The 19,934-nt window shown below is 39.9% G+C and overlaps 2 protein-coding genes across 2 annotated transcripts; one reads left to right on the top strand and one right to left on the bottom strand.

The window, feature by feature from the left end:
- Positions 1-645: 645 nt before the first annotated feature.
- Positions 646-9,557, bottom strand: LOC102712577 (transcriptional corepressor LEUNIG-like). Its single transcript, XM_006643759.3, has 18 exons — positions 9,020-9,557; positions 8,136-8,233; positions 7,695-7,804; positions 6,655-7,008; positions 6,490-6,578; positions 6,145-6,232; positions 5,996-6,071; positions 5,828-5,877; positions 5,414-5,722; positions 4,771-4,950; positions 4,433-4,672; positions 4,168-4,285; positions 3,765-3,874; positions 3,494-3,643; positions 2,621-2,776; positions 2,231-2,347; positions 1,655-1,861; positions 646-1,226 (listed from the first exon to the last, which is right to left on the bottom strand). The coding sequence occupies exons 1-18, from the start codon at positions 9,052-9,054 to the stop codon at positions 1,086-1,088; spliced, it is 2,628 nt and encodes an 875-aa protein (XP_006643822.1). The 5' UTR covers positions 9,055-9,557; the 3' UTR covers positions 646-1,085.
- An 8,922-nt stretch (positions 9,558-18,479) lies between these two features.
- LOC121054250 (BES1/BZR1 homolog protein 1-like) lies at positions 18,480-19,875 on the top strand. Its single transcript, XM_040523487.1, has 2 exons — positions 18,480-19,036; positions 19,637-19,875. The coding sequence occupies exons 1-2, from the start codon at positions 18,618-18,620 to the stop codon at positions 19,773-19,775; spliced, it is 558 nt and encodes a 185-aa protein (XP_040379421.1). The 5' UTR covers positions 18,480-18,617; the 3' UTR covers positions 19,776-19,875.
- Positions 19,876-19,934: the final 59 nt, after the last annotated feature.

Raw genomic sequence — 19,934 nt, 5'->3', positions numbered from 1 at the left:
TTTTTATTACTAACACAACATTTCCCATTCACTCTAATGGGATTGGATTTATCCTCCCCAACTTTATGAAACGAGATAATACAACTCCCTCAAACTGAATATGGGAACATGTGAAGGCTGTGACGATGGTACTACAACAACTAACAACCAATATTACCTTTGATGATCATTTCGATGATGAAGCTTATGACCGTAACCAAGCATTCCCATATAGCTTTCATTGTGAAAGCCATGCAGGATTTAGTGTTGTTCCAAACTGACAATCACATAGATCTGCACTCCCTGTTTGATCAGAAACAAAACGAAAAGGAAACAATGCCTGTTTGATCAGAAACAAAAAGAGAAAAAAAGAAAGAAAAATATGTTCAGAAGAAAGAACTACTGTCCATCTAGTCAAGAACCAATGCTTTGGTTACCATGAGCCCCAGACCATCTCTCTTCATTTTTTCTGTGTTGCAAACTTGCAACCGATTGATCAACTGTGGATTTGGGCGTGCTGGGGAATCTGGGAACCGTGCAAAGATCGCACATGCAAACAGCAAAGATATTCGTTTATTGCAGGCCAGAGATTCCAAATTCGTTTCTTCCCCTAGCCACCAAGCATTAGTGGTGAAGGTGAAACTACACCTGTAAAATTCAGTGGGAAAATTTTCCAGATTTCAGACATTCTTGCTGAAATTCAGTTCAGCCATCTTCAGTTACAAAAGCCTCCTTGAAACTGCGACGAGAATCCCACAACATTCTTCATGTTTATAGCAGAGATGCAACAGTAAAGTTTTCAGGATTCAGACCATAGACACTTCAGTGGTTCAGATAGACTATATAATTAACACAAAGCATAGCTCATGTTCTGTACAAAATGCTAGTACTAATCCACCTTCCCAGGGTTAGCAAAAGGTATACTAGGATAGCCATATATTCAGTCATGCAGTAGCCAGCTACTTTGGGGGGGATATTATACCATATAGTCTTTATACCATCAGCACACAATAGCCTTTTGGGGGCTAATGGTGCGACCAAAAAAATTCAGGAAAAGAGGCCCATCCAAAGTTTGAGGGTTAGAGTGCAGCTAGCTTGGAAGAACTTCATTTCCACAGCTTGAGGAACTTGTCATGGCTTGTGGAAGCAACAAGTCCAGAGCTCGAGGATGCCAATGCTGTGATGAGGCTGTCATGAGCCGCAAGGGTCATCGTTCTGTTCTCCGACATGTCCCACAGCTCAAGAGACTGCAGAATTCAACACAACCGGGAGGTAAGCGTGCTACCGACGTTGCAAACATGAATTGAGGTGAAAACAGAAGCGGTCGTTATGGAACAGTTGTGTCTATGCTTGTCCTTGAACTTAAATAAGAAAGGCATATTTAATTGCAGTAAATCTTCAAAATAATTGCCTGTCCGTCATGAATGAATATTCATGGAACTTCAGATAGTGTCATGTCATGTGTGTTAATTATTAAAAGATTAGATTTCATCATGTAACAAAATTGAAGTTGCGGAGCGATTCTCAGTGTGACAGAGTAGTCATGAGTTGATCTAGAAAAACTCATTTCTAACCAAAGAGGCAAAGATACTTATGATCCGTGCAGATTAGTTTTGAATGAATCATGATGCATGCGTGTAAAAGGAGATCCAAGAAGATAAAGGGAAATACTTGCCTGGTAACAACCTATGATAAGCAAAGATGGATATGAAGGGTGGAAAGCACACGAATGAAACTTGCTCCCACTGCAGTTAAGCTCTTGCACACAACGATCATCGCTCCCAGCATTCATAGACCATACCTTTACCGTGTCTTCACTGACAGATACAACATAGTGACCAGTAGAATCCCAGCACACAGAATCGACATGATTTGAGTGGCCCTGCAATTCCCAATGAAGAGTACAGATCAAAGTGATTGATTACCACAGCTTGGAAATTCAACTGATTAACAACACTGACAACAGTCAATACAATGTGACTTCGAAAACAATCAACTAATCACAATGTACCATAAGGGCAATTTTTCTGGATAATGACCATCAAGGCAATTAAGCAAATGAACACCACAAAGCTGATTACAAAACAAATAGGTAGATTTGCAATATCCAAAGCTCACTCTTAAAGAGAGATCAAAAGTAAATGCATTTTGGCACATAGATTTGTTAGCAGTATATATGTTACTGGAATCTCAGTGAATTTATAAGATCTGAATATGAGTGTCAACTGTTAGGTAGAAAGCCTCTACAAACCTCAAACCTCCTAACGCAAGCTTGAGTCTCCACATCAAGTATAGAGACAGCATTCTCTGAAGCTGCTGCAAGATATCCTCCAAGACGTGGTTGAAATCTCAGCTGGCTTGAGCCTCCCTACAAAGGGATTGGAAACAAAAAAGAAAATCAATAAACATGGCATCTCATTTGACACCAGCTGCTGATTATGCCTGGAGACAACTCATTACCAACCCATTAACTATTACAAGAGGTTATAACAGTGCTTGAAACCAATTAATTGTTGGTATGAAATATCATTTAGGGTGCTTTCAACAGATTTGCAGTGCCTTTCTAGGAAATGTGGCGATTGCTTACAACAAAGCGGCAATTGCAGATTGACAGAATGCTACATAAGAAAAACCGAGTAACCTTAAAAATCCGAACGATGTTTCCACTGTTGATACTCCAGAATCGTATCTCATTGTCCCCATCACAAGAACAAATGAGGTCATCCTTGTTGGGGTGGAAATCCAGTGACATAACAGATGCTGAGTGCCCAGTGAACGTCCGAATTGAATAACCTTGCTGCAAAAGTCCATTTTGAGCGGTAACAGTGACAGCATTGAAACATGAAGAGCAGTAAAAAAAAAGGTATATTGTTGCCTCACAACTTTCACGACTCAAGTATTGACATAACCCAGGAATCTAAAAGCTTAGAGGATTCATGCTTATCACCAAGCAAGTTCCACTTCTACAAAATGATTATTCTGAAAATTGATGTTGGGATGGACATTGCTAACTGTTTTCTTTGAGATTTCAATCTACTTTAACTTTTTGATGCTGTTTCAACATAAAGGGCAATTTGAAAGGTCACAACTCTGAGCTAAAGGTACAAAGTAGCTGTGATATAGTTTTGGTGGAGTAAAGTATATGATCGGTCCTTAAACTTATGACGCGGTACCACTTAGGTCCATAAACTTAGAAAATGCACGTTTAGGTCCATGAACTCGTTTTAATATCAAAAATCATGGACCTACATTAAAACGAGTTCATGGACCTGGATGGTACATTAAAACAAGTTTATGGACCTAGATAGTACGTTAAAACAAGTTCATGGACCTAAACGTGCATTTTCTAAGTTTATAGACCTAAGTGGTACCGCGCCACAAGTTTAAGGACCGGCCATGTACTTTACTCGTTTTGGTGCTACTTGACAGGTTTGTGCAACATGTCCTGACACGCTGGAACAATCGCTAAAGCATATAGATGGTAGGGAAAACAACTGGACAGTTAGGTACTTACATTGTCAGCATCCCAGATCCTGACAGTTTTATCAAATGAGGAGGTAGCAAGGCGTGGAATGCTTGGACTGAACCGTACATCAGTAATCAGAAGAGAATGTTCCTCCAGTATTGACTTCTGTTTTAAGTTTTCAGCATGCCACAATACCACCTGTATTGCAACATTGTAACTATATACTTCAATATCACTATAAAGTCTGAACAAATGTCTGCCCACTCCAACAACATCAACTAGGTCGAGTATCATAACAAGCACGGCCATTTGCGTCTACCTTCTTGTCATGACCCCCGGTAGCAAGTAATTTTCCATCTGATGAGAAGTGGCAGCATACAACCTTGTTCGTGCTTGCTTGTACAGAAGAGATCTCTTGGAAGATAAATCCTGCTTAAGAAGTATAAATAAAATCAAAGCACTACAGAAGATATCTCTTGGAAGATAAACCCTGCTTAAGGCAGTGCCATGGCCTGAACCACACCAACTACTCAGATTCCATGCTAACTTCACCTAAATGAGTTCAGCTTAGTGGTACTGTTTACACTAGCCATAATTACATGTGGTCCATAATTACATGTGGTACTAAACTGGCCCAGTGAACCAGTGTCAAAAGTGTTAATGTCTTGAACAACCGTTCAACTTCAACTAGCCATACAGTACTAAAAAGTTGAGACTGGCACCTTTAGTGGATTCCATACAGCGATTGCCAGCGTCTCTTCTATCTGCATCATCATGTGACAGGAACGACTCCACATTATCTTCCAAGCAGCCATCCTCCACAAAACGATCCATGTCAGTCTGCAGTTGAGTTAAGTTCAGAAGTAGAGCATCAAAAGACATCATCAATGCAACAAAAAATATTCCAAGCTATATTACATTCATAATATATCCATGTAATAGGGTCACAGCTGTTTGGTTCAAGATTTAAGACCAGTAGTAACTTACAAGTTGATTTGTTGGTGATCCCATTGCCACTGGTGTACTTGCACCACAAACAACCAAAGCCTTTGATAAGTTAGTATTGTGATGCAGTGAGGGCATTGAAATTGTGTCTCCTGGGCTTTGTGATGAAGGAGTTGAGGGTTCTGAGGAAGGAACTCCAGTGTTCACAGTGCCCGAGCTATTGGCTGGACCAGATGATGAGATAGGCTGTTTGCGCTTTCGCCCATTCTGATTCTTGGAAACCTGCAAAATCATATATTTATGACAGTTAAGTCAAACAAAAGGACAGATACAATAACATTAAGGTTGTCATGTTGAATATATGTAGAACAAGGTGAAACCTGTTCACTTCCACGAAATGAATTAGACAAGCTTCCATCGATAGTAACACTTCCAGCCCCCATTTTTTCCTGCTGGACTGGAAGGTGACTAGAGATTTGGGGTTGCTGGCTAAGTAAAGTATGTTGAAGGAGCTGTTGCTGGTTGCTGCTCTGCTGGTTCTGTTGTATGGCTGCTATCTTCTACTACATATAATGACGAGGTGGTAAGGTCCAAAACCAAAGATGTTGAAGCTATTGTGCAAAAGGTAGCTTCAGAAAGTATGTGAGCACGTATCAATTAGCAGACAGATTATTGTGTAATCCTAACAGTATGAGTGCCTCTGTTCAAAAGGGTACATTTCCACAAGGAGCAAGACCATTGTTTCCATATTTAATCACTATGCTATAATAGAAAAGAAATGGTAATGTGTAATGCAGACTTGGCAACATTACATAATTGGAACAGGCATGATAAATTTAAACAAAATATATTACTGTTAACTGATAAGAATTCAACGATATAATCTATAGACATGAAAGACATCAATTCAGCACAAAATATATGCATAACCTGGTAATACGAGGTACTACTATTAACATGCAATGAATCCTCACAAACATAAGCAATTGGATGCATATATTAAAACATACAGCGGAAACCTACCTTCATCAGCATGTCAGTCTCCATTCGCTGGACAGGTGAGCACATACTTTGCAATGAAGGGCCAACACTAGGAATAATTTCAGTGTATGCATTGGATTGACCATCCCTACCAGGAACAACGTTTCGGCTGCTCAAAAGCATCCGAAGCCTTCTGCTGTCCATCTCTCCAGGTGAAGAAGTCATATTTTGTTGTGCTTGAAGCAGAAGCTGCTGTTGCTGTGCAGTGAGAAATTGCAGATGGTGCAATGGTTGGGGAGACTGCATAAAAGATTTCTGTTGGAGAAACCCAGATCTAAGCTGATCTAACCCCTGGGCGGTTATAACCAAATGGAAAAACATCATAAGAACGCAAAAATGTGCAGCATACAAACTTGCTTAGAATGCCAGTTAATGGAATGAAGTGAAGAAACTAACAGTAAGAGGCCACCCTTTCAACGTCAAATTGTTCCCTGCCGGGTTAGTGCCTGCCAGATAACAGTATCAAACACTGGAATTAACTAGATGAATGAGAAGGTACTAATCCTAGAATTGCCGATTAGCAACCAGAAACAACACAACATATTAGAGTTCAAAGCAAAAGACCTGGTACTCCAATTAATGACCCATCTGCCCCTGCAGCTCTCATGTGTAGAGCAGCATTCGGGTCTACCTTCATTTCCTGATACAAATTTGACTTATTTAATTATACACAACAATGCATGGAATTATACAGCTGAAACCAGGCTGCCAACCTGTGTTGATGCCTGAAGTTGTTGGCTTCGGGCCTGAACCTGTTGCAAAGTACCTGACATGCCACCAGCTGATCCATGGAAAATTTGCCTAATAACATTGTAATAAGAAAGTCAAAGCAAATTAGCACACATGCTAGCAGGAAAACAGAACCTAGAGATAATTGCCCTTAAACAGCCATTATAGTATGAACCATCAAGATATCCTCCATTAGAGGAGTTCAAAATTGATTCTGTCAAACAACTAGAACATGTTGTCTGCATTTATTGTGGATAATACTTTAGAAATCCAATAGCCAAAAAAATTGGTAAATGCAACATTAGAAAGCGTTATTGAGTAGTTAGTACCCTGAAGCCTGAGCTGATATTGCAACGGACTTCACCATAGATGACGAGTTTGATTCCAGCAATTGCCCAATATTTTCTGTAAACCTTTGCTGCAGTATAAAGATATAACATTTCATAACATGTAGATTATGAAAGCAACACTACACGTTGCCATGGAGAAACTACCTTTGCAGGTGCTTCATCTAAGGTGTCCCTTTGAACAGAATTTTTCACCCTCTCCTCATACATCTTTGCAGACAAAGAACTTGCAGCTGCTGTGCTTCGTGTTGGAGGATCGGAAGAAATCAAACCATTCTGTGCACTTGTGGGTAAATGAGTGCCTTCACTGCGCTGCTGTTGCTTCTGCTGGCGGCGTTGCTGCTGTGAATGCTGCTGATTCTGGTGCTGCTGCTGCTGCTGTTGTGCATGCCTCTGTAGCAGGAGTTGCTGCATTTGGATCTGCCGTGGGGACTGCTGGGAATGGACCTCTTGCTGCTGCAGCTGTGATGGCTGCTGCTCTTGAGCTTTAATTGACTGTGTCTGGGGTACAAAATTAGGAACATGATGTCAAACAAACAAACAAAAAAATAGCAATTCACAATTAAGAAGATTGTCACAGGTATTAGCTACTGCAGACTACAAAGGATCATAAGGAGTACTTCCCACAAAACTACTAATCATATTGACGATGGGATATTGCCTTCAATTTTTCCTTCGATTTTTAAAGTTGACACTAGCTGGAGACAAAGTAGTACGCACTTGCTGTAACTGTAAGGAAGTGTTTTGTGTTCAGTACTTCTAAAATGATTAAACCACATGTTCTTCAATAACCCTGTGATGCCCATCATGGTTTATTTGGAAACATTGTCAACACATTTGAATTTTTTTTAGTCCGCCATGAGTCCATAACAAGTTTTGCTTATATAGATGAATTAGGTTTTATACTCCTTTTCTCAACAGCAACATGGAAGGTTCTTGAATTCGATTTGGAATGTTTGTGGGGAACTTAAATCCATTTGCTTTAGGAAAAAAATGTAAATCTTTTTGGGGAGTGAGCGTGTGAGATGTATGATAAGAGGGATGGACATGATCTCATGACTGACACAGTGAAAGCATTTAGGCATGTCTATTGTAAGATAATACTGGCAATAAACAATTGTACCAAACGAGTAGTACAAGCAAACAACAAGGACAAGCAATAACCAAGTTGCATGTGCTACAAGAACCTCGATGTACGAAGCAGCAACATCAGAATGCTTGTCGTTCGTCCTTGCAATGAAGATATCCCAGAAGACTGACCACCACTCCAAGAGGAAACCCCCTGGGGCATCAATTGCTTTTTTTTGCAAAATAAAAGCTGACATCTCTCAGTGCAAGAAAAATTAAATTGCATTCATTACAATGCAGAAACATCAGACTGGCATGCATAAATCAGACAAAACAATAAGGCTTAAGTATTGTTCCTTGCATCTGTCTGGTACAAGGAGTAATAACTAGTAGTAATACATGTCTCACACATGCACAAATACTACTGACATTCTTCTATCACAGCTTATCAATTGATAGCTGTTTACCCATCCTATTGGCAGAGTAACAAACTATGTGATCCTTCAGTAGTATGAGAATATACAAAAATTGATCGCAGCAAATGGTGTTGTAGCACTAACCAACAGGATCCGAAGACACGCTGCCTTCTGCTTGGAAGGCCTTCGCAGTGTTCTGCAAGTTCCTCTTCAACAGGTAATCATGGATGTACACATCCAACCTGCATCCAAGAATACATATGGTGAAGTTCAGTGTGGATATATAGGTAGATGACCTTGGCAAGATATAAGATATGAAAGAACTATAAAAAATACTATATATCTTGAACAGCATTTCATCAACACGGAGCAGACACAATGGAGGGTTTGCATGCAAGCACAGCAGCAACAGGAAGGAAAACCATGGGGGGATCCAAAATTTTCATGAGAAAAACAAAGTTAAAATGGGTATTAAAGTGTGAAAGAAGAAATAAATTCCCAGAAATAAGAGGCAGTTGAAATGCAGGGCACAAGAACAAAGCTAACAAGCAATAAACCATACTATACCTGAAAAAGAAAAGGAAGTTGAGGAACATGAGAAAAGAACATATCTTTTGCAAAAGGAGAAAATAAAATGCAGAGATGAAAATGCAGAAATTTCAAGAAACTCAAACGGAATCTCAAGCGTCTGCAACCTTCTGAAATGCCACAGGGGGAGATGAAAGGCAAGATTCTTGCAATATCACCAGAAAAGGGCGATCTAAACCCTCATGAAACAAATCTGGGAACCTCACAAAAGCAAAACAAAAAAAACTAATCTCGGCAAAAAGATAAGGTGGAGACTGAGAGCCAAATGGAAGGACAAAAATCTCGAGAAAAAATGAAGAACATTTCGATAACATACAAAAAAGAAAAGAATGTACCAAGAACAGCAGCGACAGGTTTGTCCATCAAAGCAATCTGATCACATGAACCAATATATCAAAGGAATAAAGCACCAGAAAGAAGAAAGAAAGAAAGAAACCCACATCTTCTCCGCTTCCCATGCACTCGGCTGTGCCATGGCCGGCCGCCGCTCCACTCCCTCTCGTTGCAGCAGCCACGCAAGAACAGGAGAGCACCTTCACGAACTGACAAAAGAAGAGCACAAAACACAACGCACAGAAGCTAAAAAGAAGGATTTGACCGCTCACATTCGTCTCTATAAAATCTAGAGTAATCAAGGTGCGCCAAAAAACCGCAAGTTGCAATCCTTTTTTCAAAAGAAAAATCCTCGGTTGCGGAGAGCGGAAAAAAGAAAGGGGGAAAAAAAAAAGGCTGGTGCTGAGATAGCAGTAGCAGCAATGCGTGTGGAATGGAATAGAGGAATCGAATAAAAAGAAAGAGATGAACAGGGCAGCAGAAGAGAGGAGAGGAAGGGCTCTGTCACAGTGGTAGGAACATGGTGTTTAACTTCAGCTTAATCTCCTTTCACATTTTACACTTTGACCATTCATGACTGTTCTAATGGTTCTTCATCCACCAAATCTCCAATGGCCATCATGGCCATGAGATTAAAGAGGTGTTTGTTTGATTTGGGGAAAAGAAATTGAAACATGTGAAAATGGTGCTACAGTTCTAGAGCTAATAATTAGAGTTGCATGGATTGATGAGCCTGCAGAAAAAAGGTGTACTTGTTCTTACTGTAGCTTCTTGGTCGAAATCGCCCCTTCTTTTGCGACGATATTTCGATGCTGCCATCCTGCCTTTTTTCTGTTGTTCGTTGTTCTTGCTGCTATCTCCAGGTCGTTCGCTCGCGGTACTTGTAATGCAGCTAGCAAGTGATTTTGTAGACACGACGGCTCCCATCATTTCAATAGATTATAAGTTAAATTTTAAATTATAAAACTTAATTTTTATTTCATTTTATTGTCTTTTATCATGGTTAATGTTATAGCTTTTGCTTTTTGTCTATATGAACATATATAAAAGAATTACCTGTAAATTATTTTTCGTATGAGAATACATAACTTCGTATTTTCTTAGAAAAGCAAAACAATGGCACCGATGAGAATTGCACCAATACAACTTTTATATATGTATTCTTAACAATCTAAAAGCTAAAACTAAAAATAAACCACAATAAAAAGGCCTCAAAATCTACTCCCAACTTAATATTGAGATTTTAAATATTGTCTTACGGACAACAGAAAAAATAAGACTGATAGTTCCAATACATGAATTTTTTGACTTAATTTTTACCTTTCTATTAAAGAATGCACTAACCTCCACTCCATGTGAGGTTCCTCATACTATCTCCATCCATGAATGTAAGGGTTTTTATAGATGAATTTGAGCTAGCATCTATCTATAGTCATCCCAAAATCTCTTACTTAATCCATTCTAAAATATAAATAATTATGGTATTCAAATTTTTATTGTAATATAAATATTTATGCACTAATTTATATAATTTCAATCATTGCAATAATTTCAAAGCCAATCAAATGCTTAGAAAGAAATCAAATCGTTTCAAAAAAAATCAAAAATTGATCATTGTAGTGACTAAAGGGAATCTACTTAATATACACTAAACAATATATAAATTCTTATATTTTGGAGCTGAGTTATTACAATTTAGAACGGAGAGAGTATTTGGTTGATGCGCTCTGCCTCGGAGAGTTGCATTCTTTTCTTAATGTTTGATGAAAGATGAAAAACTATATGATTTATTATAGATATTTAATAGTATAAACGATAAAATTAATTACTGTAGTTAAAAATTTGATGACAAGCTTATATAGATATATATTTAAAATACACATATATTATATTTAAAAATAAAAAATAACTTATGAGTAAAACCTTTAGATACGTATTCGACCCAAAAGCCAAGGCTACAAATAAATTTCATTGAAAAACTCTAAAATCAACTCTAAATTTAATATTAAAATTCAAATTTTATTCTATAACAGGGTGCAAGTCGGATCTATTGCGATTATCTGGATGTCGCTTGTTGCCCAGGTTTTTCTTTTGCTTTCTCTTCGTTTCCTGCTTATGCATTTTCTGAAGTGCTAACAGTACGTTGTTTCAATTTTTTCCCTACACAGAAGTTTATCATCTTACATTTTAAAATAAAATTTTAAATCTATAGTAATTAATTTTATCGATTATACCGTAAAGAGTATAAAAATGAACTAATTTTTCGTGGCAGCGAAAAAAGCACAACCGAACGGACGGCCGTGGGAGAGAAGATGGGAGAGGCGTGGGGGTGGGGGGTGGAACGAACGGTCAATGCGCTCGCCGAGGGAGGAGGGTGGTGTCAGCGGGCAGAGTGGCTGTGCGACAGTCAGGTCAGGCAGCCTCCCTCCTGCCACCGGACGGCTGGATTGGCTTACTTTGCCGCCGGATTTTTGATGTTATTACGCTCCTGCCCCCAAATCATGTCATTCACCCGAGGTTAAAAACTCTATTAGGCCAGTCTCAATGGTTCTATGAAAATAGCATGCACACTAATTAGATGATACAATACCGTAAAGGTAAATATTTACATAAAACTATGAGGAGAGAGAGAAAATTAGTTTCATGGCCATGAAACCCTTGGGCACCGTTCCCAAGTCCTCGGTAATACAGTGAAACTCGCGTTGAGGGGCTTTAGGCGTTGCAATCAAATACTCTCTGCATATCATCAAACTTTCAGCCGTAATTAAATATTTTATTTAGTTTTGAAAATGGTATGATGAAATGTTGTATTGTGAGTAGTTGTTTCATGTATTGTTTCATCGAGTTATGTGTTTTGGAAACTGTGTAGTGAAATTGAGCATTAAGACTAGCCTTAGGGTTTAAGTGTATCATTTATTTTATACATATACGTATGCTATTGGGTCAAAACTCATACCCGATTGATAAATGAGCATGGTACGGGTAGCCACTAACTATGCCCATTCGCCCGTTTACCCATCAAATCTAATTAACATGTGGGTTTTATTAGTCTATAAATGTTTTAATATATAATTAAGCCAAACTTTAGTTTATATCTTGCACTAAGATGTGATTATTTTAAGTTAAATTTATATTTATATTGCTTAAAGGATATTATGGTCCATAAGTAATCCATAATCAAATTGATTATTATATTTTTTTTCTATTGTTTGTATCATGTATATATAGTGATGTGTAACGAGGTAAACACGTGGGTACGTGACATTCACGGATAATGTTATGGGCAAGGTTTCGGACATGTCATGAGTAATGGGTATATCTCCGGGCATAAAAAGATCTCGTGGATAACATTGTTAGTTTCCTGTATCTTATTTGTCTTAAAAACAAGTTAATATTAGCGATCGTTATATCAGAATTTGTAAAAATAGATATTAAATACATCAAAAGTAAATAAAGTAAAGAATAATTACATTGATATTTTACAAATGGAGGATATTATAACCATTTGATTATTTATAGGTAAGTGTGCGTGAAGCGTGAAAAAAATAAAGTTACCGTTCAAGAGCTGAGGAGGTATCGGTGGCTAAAGAACTGAACGCCCCCACCATGGGCAGCACCGTCATTCCGGCGCAGCCGGGGCAGACAAGACGACGACCAGGGTCTCTGCTAGCCTTGGCTTTCTCCTACCTCGAGCTCTCATCAATGGAGGCAAGTGGAACAGTGGCCTCCTCCCCTCCCAAGCCTGCACCGTACTCTCCCTGGTATACCCGTTTTCTCCTGTGCTTTAAAACATGGCGGATTTCTCATGCCCAAAACCTCCCACTCCCGAGCTGTGCTCGTGGCTTGGCTTTTGCGAGAGGTGCTGAAATCTACGAGTACCAAAATTCATCACGTACTTCTGGTGAAACACTGAAATTAACTAAATTTAGGGTTAAAAATTTTAAATGCGATACTCCCTCCGTCCCATATAATATGGAATTTTAACTTTCTGTTGGTAATATTTAAGTACTAGTCTTATTAAAAATATTATTTATTTTGTTTATTAATAGAAGTAGTTTAAGTATTACTTATAAATTTTTATATATACCCTAAATTTTTGAATAAGATGAAAGGTTAAAAATTATAAGTAAATATAGTCAAAATACCGTGTAATATGGGATGGTGGGAGTATATAAGAGCAGGTACAATAGCAGGCTATAAGTCAGCTATAAGTATATTTTAAAGAGATAAGAGGATGAGAGAAGAGAGGCTGGCTACTAATTTGTAACCAGCTGCACTCGGACTCCAAAACAAAATCTGATATATAGAAACATGTATTTGATGTTTTATAGCTAACTATTATATAATTTAGACAGAGAAATTAGAGCTAATATTAGCTATACAACTTGTTTCTCTATGAACAGGTTTGCGTGTGTTTTGGATTTTGGTTCTCGCGCGTGGCCAGCGGCAGCGACCACCCCACCCCACTGGCCGCCCTGACTACCTGCACTGTGCTCACAGAGCTTTGACGTGACTATACCGCGCTAATATGCTCGGCTAATCAAGACATCAACTAGTAATAATACCCATCAAATCATGCATTTTCTAGTAGTACTAGTACTAGTCATCGAATACTCGACCGAAATATTTCCCAAACCTGCAGTAACAACCATCACCTGCTGACCATTCTGTTGCGCTAATTACAGCGCTATTCTTTTGATGGTGTTTGGAGAATGAATTTAGAGCATTAAACAAAGACTACTTATAAAACTAACGCCCCGTTCGGGGCGATAAGCGTAACAATAGATTAGTACATGATTAATTCATTATTAATTATTGGGAAAATATAAAATAGATTAATATGATTTTTTAAAACAACTTTTCTATAGAATTTTTTTGCAAAAAATACACCGTTTAGCAGTTCGGGAAGCGTGCACGCGAAAAACGAGAGAGTTAAGTTATCTTACTAGTGCCGGCGAATGCGGCCTAATTATATAAATGAGAGCTAATTCGTGTGACAAATTTTTTAAGCCTAATTAATTTATAATTAGTGCAGGTTTACTGTAGCAACACATAGGCTAATCATGGATTAATTAGGCTCAATAGATTCGTCTCGCGAATTAGTCCAAGATTATGGATGAGTTTTATTAATAATCTACGTTTAATATTTATAGTAAGTGTCCAAACATTCAATATGACAAGGACTACAAAGTTTTAGTTCCATCTAAACACCCCCTACTCGTCTAGAGCAGCTTACCAACGATTAAAAAATAATTCGTATATAAAACTTTTATATACATGTTTCTAGTGATATAAAAACAAATGCTAAATAACAAACTACAGTAAAAAAACTCTAAATTTAAGTTTACAATTTAAATTTTACCTTATATGTATATAACTTGCTTAGAAATAATTTAAATAAATTAATTTTAGTTTTCAATAACTAATGCTCCAATTGATCACGTGAACGAGGAATTCATAACAGCTGGTTGGTCTGGTCCAATCTTTCTTGCCCTTGCACTGTTGCACAGGTAGGTACTCTCAGTCCCCAATACCCCACCTGCCCACAGTTACAACTTACAACTCAGGGCATTTTTGGGACAGTTGGCTTTGATCGCGTGGACTCAGATGGAGCCATGACGGTTCTTTCATCATTCATATCAGCCTTCAATATTTTCTAATTTATTCCTTACATGTTTTTTCATTCTAAAGTTTTACATCTCACAACCCATAAATTGTAATATATTTTTTATCCTCCTTTCCCATCACCGACACATGACAACCCTCTCTCCCAACTAAGTCACCGCCGACGCGTCCACTTTCTTCTCCTAGCCAGTGACGACTCCCCCTCTTTCTCCCTTGGTCAACGACCCCTCCTATCTTTGGTGGTGTCGCCTTATAACTCTTTTGCTCCTTCGCCTCCTATCTTCGGTGGTGTCGCCTTATAACTCTTTTGCTCCTTCGCACGAAGAGACAAGATGTGTGAGTCGGCAGCGGGGTGAGACGGCACGACACGACACTTTGAGCCGACGATAAAGGCATTGGATTCGTTCATGGGGTCATTGCCCTCTCTACCTTGTGAGGATCGTGTGGTCAGATGGAGGCATTAGATGTTTCTCAGGTGGACTGAGAATTGACCGAAATGCATGAGGGGTGATTACTCGTGTGCAAGATTGTTGGTATCAGGAAACCTATCATAGTTTCATCCTTCATATCTTTTTTACTCCATCAGATCATGCAAATATAACATACTCCATATATCTCTAAAGGATGGAGAGAAAACATCTAATTACGACTTATCTTTTTCCTAATATGGATGACATCCAAAAGTAGAAGATGTGATAGCTATTGAAGCTCAACTCTTATTCTCCATCCTCTATTTATAGAGTGAAAGATGTGATGGTTGATTTGTTGGGATGCTCTAAGGGTTGGTTTGAGAGTGAGGGCAGGAGAAGAAGGTGATCACACAAAATGAGAGATCTAATGATAAATTAAGTATTGACTATTGCAAACTAAAAAATATCAATATGGTTTTTAAAAGCAACATTTAGCTATATATATATATATATATATGAAAAAATACGATGGTTGCTAATTTGGGAAGTGTGTTCAGGAGAAAATAGGGGAGTTTATCCCCTACTCCTTTGTCACGAACACATTGTTGATTTTTGGAATTGCCATTCGGTAAGGTTGAGATGTGTAGGTTATACTTGGCTTGTTCCTTGCTAAATTATTGTGAGATCAAGATTATAGAATTACCAATTTTTGGTAACAGTGGTAACTTTGGGCAATGTTGAGCGTTGGCTTTCTAAATTTTGTTAAAGCATTTGGACAACCCCCCAAAATCCAGACTTTCAAACAAGCCCATGACCTTTGCAGCAAACGGCCATGGACTTACACGGTCGCTTTGTTGAGGCCCGTTTGTTCGGCCCATTTTTTCCTTTTGAGGAAACTATCTGGGCTGGGCTCCCGGGCCAACATGACAAGGCAAAAAATCGATTTTTTTTCCAAAAAAGATGTTTTTTTAGCCTGGTCAACTTGTGTTTATAGACAATCCCCCAAAAAACCCTAACTTTTCTTCGGGACGACGCCGAGTGGCCCGCCCGACGGCGACTCGAAGCGAGGGTTCGTACCGCGTGCGGCGTCGATCCATGGAACCACCCGACGAACGCGCGCCACACATACACTTCCCTCTCGCGCTTTCGCACCGTCGCGACGATGCTGATGCAGCAGACGTCACCAACCCATGGCGCCTTTCGCGGCATTCCACGCAGGAACGAGGAATGAGGAAGAAGACGACGCGCCCTTTTTGGCTGGCGCCGAAAATTCCTCCTTCCCAATCATCACCACCAGGAACAGCACAGCGAGCTACAGCCACAAGAATATGAGATTGATTAGATCTCGATGGGACTGAGACGCCGCACTGCAGTGCAGTTCAGTGCTCACTTCAGAGAGAGAGAGAGTCGATCAGATGCTGCTGCTGCTAGCTGGCTGTAGTAATTCCCTTCTCCTGACAGGGTAAATTCCTGCGTAATCCCAGGAAACATGGTGCAGGAATCGAATCGATCGGGAGTTCTGGGCCACGCACTTGGGAGTTGGGAATGTGCCGTTTGTTTGTTTTTTTTTTTCTGACATGATTTTGGTGAGACCTGTCTATCTCTGAACTTCTGAAGGAAAAAAAGAGAAACGAAAGAAATCGTTTCTGGAGTATTTTACTTTACACGCTTTTACCATCTTTAATTTTGTGTTCTTGTCCCCGTCTGTTCGTTTGCTCCTGCTTACAAGTTACGGCTGAAAAATTGTTCTTTCATTTCATTTGCAGGATTTAGAGCAATTTCAAAATCTGAATTGAATTGAAATGGTATGGTTTTGTGTGTGTGAGAGAGTAAACAGTTCTTTATTTGTCACGTTGTTCAATCCTGGATTCCTCGTACGGCAGGCTGGTTCGATCTTGTAATTGAAGTGCACAGTTGTACAAGTAACGAGGCTGTGTAAATTTCATTGCAATGCTGTGCAGTTCGGTAGTTTATCAACTCAGGTTTTTTCCTGCGAGCTGGAGAGATATTTTTTCGTCAGACAGCAGCACGGTACGTGAATTTGTCTACCATGTTCAGCGTGATTTGGCAGGAGAGCAATGTGGATGGCATGAACATGATGAGGATCGATTGGCATGAACATCTGAGATTCTGACTACACAAAGTTACTTAGCATTACTACAGAGTAGAACTTACTGTGCAGTAAATACTTGCAGGTTCTTTGCAAAGTAAGCTGTCATGAAGTAGCATAACACTGAAAGCTAGGTGGGCAAATGTGAAGTCTGGATTGGTTCAGGAAAATCCAGCAGAATATCTGAAGCATGGTATGGCAATCTCCTTTTACTTCTGTACTTGTCCTGTTATGTTTGTCTTTATATCTGCACATCAGCATATGGGGTTAAATACCATCAAAGGGTTCTTTCATCTACCAACACACTAGCAGATCATAAGAAATGCTCCATATAATGCAGTATAGACTGGTTCACAAACAAATAACCTGAAAAATGGAGGAACAGATGGTGGCAATAAAAATTCAGAGATGCCCATTTGCCTCTCATATATGTGTGTGTGTGAAAGAACTCTTAATTACTTGTCTATCCAATTATAGGTTTCCTTGATAATCCTGCTTACCCGTGTTTTTATGTTCATCTTATCATCTACATGTTGTTGGCTGGTGCTCTCCTTAGCGTGCATGCACAACTGCACATCATAGTCCAACCACAAACCACAGCGTGAGTGTGGCACACCTGAACTGTGACCCCAAAATGCAAGCATGCGTGAGAATTCTTGAGATTGTAATGCACATGGCTCATGAGCAATCAAAATCTGGTGGTTCTTGCTCCCTTTTTGACCACCCAACTAATCAATAAGACTAGCAACATCGCCATCATGCATGGCTAGAAAATCAGAATCAACAAGTACAGATGAGAAACTGAAAGATCAACACCAGATCATACAATTTGGTTATGATTTCTGCACACATATGCAATGAGCCATATATGCATGCACACCAGCATACAGTGTAGTTGCATTGGATTGTGTTGCATGCACAGCATCAATTCCTTCATGCAAGCATGCAATTGTAAGCTGGTTTTCTCTAGGCATCTCACTCACTCACTCACTCACTCACTCACCACCACCAGTGTACTAGCTAAGTAGGTAGGTAGTACTGAACCTGCATCTGCAAGCATGGAGCCAAGAGGCTAGGCAGCTAACCAGAAAGTAGGCAAAGCTGGGAAGGAAAGGCAGGGGAGATCCAAATGGGGGCATGAAACCATTGGAGGTACTTAGGATGAAAACGATTCCTCCTTTTGTGGCAATAACCTGTGTGCCCTTCTTCTCTCCTCCACTTTGTAGTTCTTGTACTACTCAACACACATCTGTTACATGCCTCCAACCACCTTATTCCCTCTCTCTCTCACTCACACAGTCACACTACACTGTCTATAGAGAGAGAGAGAGAGAGAGAGAGAGAGAGAGAGAGAGAGATGCATCCTACATGCACATAGAAACAAGTTTTCATGAGCTAGGAGGAAGAAGAAGCAATGGCAAGGAGAGGCATATGCATGTGTGAGAGTGTGTGCATCCACCTGCTGCTATAAATACTCGTGCTGTGCTAGTGTTGGTTGGAGTGTCTTGGAGAGGTGAGTGAGTGAGTGAGAGTACTGTGTGCTCGAGCTGCTGTTAGCTCATGGAAGGTGAGGTGCCAATGGAGGTGGCAGCAGCTGGGAGAGAGGAGGGTGGTGGCGAGGTGGCAATGGCAATGGCGCCGGAGAAGGCGGCGGCGGGGCGGAGGAGGGGGTGCATCCGGTCGACGCGGGGGCCGTGGACGGTGCGGCGGCGTGGGCGGGGCGGCTCGGTGACGACGTCGCTGCGGCACCCGACGCCGCGGGAGCGGGAGAACAACCGGCAGCGGGAGCGGCGGCGGCGGCAGGTGGCGACGAGGATCTACGCCGGCCTGCGCGCCAGCGCCGGGTACGCGCTGCCGAAGCACGCCGACCAGAACGACGTGCTCCGGGCGCTCTGCGCCGAGGCCGGCTACCTCGTCGACGACGACGGCAATGTCTCGCGCCGCCACGAGGTGGTCACTTCTACTCCCTTAGCTTCTGCGTCATCTTTTGTCTTCTCTTTTTGCATCTTAGACTTAGAGCGGTAAAAAAAATGTTCTTGTGGTTATTGAATTCTTTTTAGTTCCTGATGATTTTTTGGTCTCTGAACATACTCACTAATTCTGATATTAATAGCCAAGAAAAAACTCGGTTTCGTATGGTAACCTTTTTTTTTAAGCGCTTTGGACCGTTTGCTGGTACCTCCGTTCTAAAAAGACCTTGTTTTTATATGTCCACAGTCTGTCTTATTTGAATTTATATAAAAACTTAATAAAATTAGTCACGTCGTAAGTTACTATTTTTATTCTATCATCTAATAGCAATAAAAATATTAATCATAAAAAAATCAAATAAGACGAAGAGCTAACGATTATATCCAAAAACTGAATAAATTTTTTTTGAAACGGAGAAAGCGTCTGCTTCTTGCTAAGCATCAACCTGAGATTACACACAACAAAACTAAAAAAAATAACCGCAGAAGGTTATGTTAGTGAAACAAGAATCTTTTCCTTTTTTTAAAAAGAAAAGAGTAAAGTGTTCACTAAAATTTCGAAATTTCGTTCGTTAATTTGTTTCTCTCGAAATGTTTGCAGCATTTAAGCGGCGGCGGTGTCAGCTCCGATCAGCTGCAGGTCTCATCCTACAGTGGAGCAACAGAGGCAGCCATGGCCAGCATCCAGCATCAGCAGCAAGAGCAAGAGATATCACTCGAGCTGACCCTCTCATTCACCTACATGTAGCTAGATTGACTAGATCATCAATAATTAATCCCCCTGCTTAATCTAATCAAACTAATAACTAGCATGCAAGCTTGACTGAAACTGTCAAACAAGACTGCTAATCACCAGCATCGTTGACACTTCCATTGGAAATTTGGGATGAGTTCAGAAAGAACAAAC

Source organism: Oryza brachyantha, chromosome 1 (genome assembly GCF_000231095.2).
Source record: "Oryza brachyantha chromosome 1, ObraRS2, whole genome shotgun sequence".
NCBI lineage: Eukaryota > Viridiplantae > Streptophyta > Magnoliopsida > Poales > Poaceae > Oryza > Oryza brachyantha.
Note: the sequence above shows the minus strand (reverse complement) of the source record. Positions and strands in the feature narration are given on the sequence as shown.